Genomic DNA, 561 nt, shown 5'->3' with positions numbered 1-561 from the left:
AAGAGCAAAGGCTGTGCTGCCCCAAAGCCAATCGGGGCCGGGAGCTGCCCGAGGGGCCGGGCTGGAAACTTCCCTGTAACCGAGTAGGACGCGGCCGCCGGCCCCGCTCTGCACCTGCCAGCAGCCTGTTGGCCTTTCTTTTCTTTGCAAAGGAAGCTTCTAGATCAGCGCTGCCAGTCCCCAGTCCCCAGCCCCGCTTCATGGCACATCTAATGGCGCTGCCAGGCCGGCACGCAGGGGTTGCCCGGGAACCGAGGCTTTCGGGGTGAGCCCTGAGCATGGCCTCCAGTAGCTCAGCACCCCTCTCCTTTGAGCATCCTCCTCCCCCCAGGTCACCCTGCGCCCCACCCCAGTGAGCTGAGGGGCCCTTAGCCATACACAGTGGTTCCAGGGGAATTAAAATTGTCCTCACTTCACTTTTTTAAAGCCATGAACCCCTTGCAGGTGCACTTGTGCCCTCCAGCCCAGCCTGCCCCATGCGGGCGTCACCCAGCCACTTGCTTGGAGATTAGCAAAGAGACTCTTGTAGAATTCTGGACTTTCCACCCCGGGGGTTTCCAT

General features: G+C 61.1%; 1 protein-coding gene across 1 annotated transcript in view; it reads right to left on the bottom strand.

Moving 5' to 3' along the window:
* Window positions 1-561, bottom strand: part of AIRE (autoimmune regulator) — an 11,248-nt gene extending 10,687 nt beyond the window's left edge. Inside the window, exon 1 of the mRNA XM_015560815.1 lies at window positions 502-561. Within this exon, the coding sequence (XP_015416301.1) occupies window positions 502-561 (60 nt within the window). The remainder of the gene's footprint in view (window positions 1-501) is intronic.

Source organism: Myotis davidii, unplaced genomic scaffold (assembly GCF_000327345.1).
Source record: "Myotis davidii unplaced genomic scaffold, ASM32734v1 scaffold1476, whole genome shotgun sequence".
Classification (NCBI taxonomy): Eukaryota; Metazoa; Chordata; class Mammalia; order Chiroptera; family Vespertilionidae; genus Myotis; species Myotis davidii.
The sequence above is the reverse complement of the archived record's forward strand: the minus strand, read 5'-3'. Positions and strand labels throughout refer to the sequence as shown.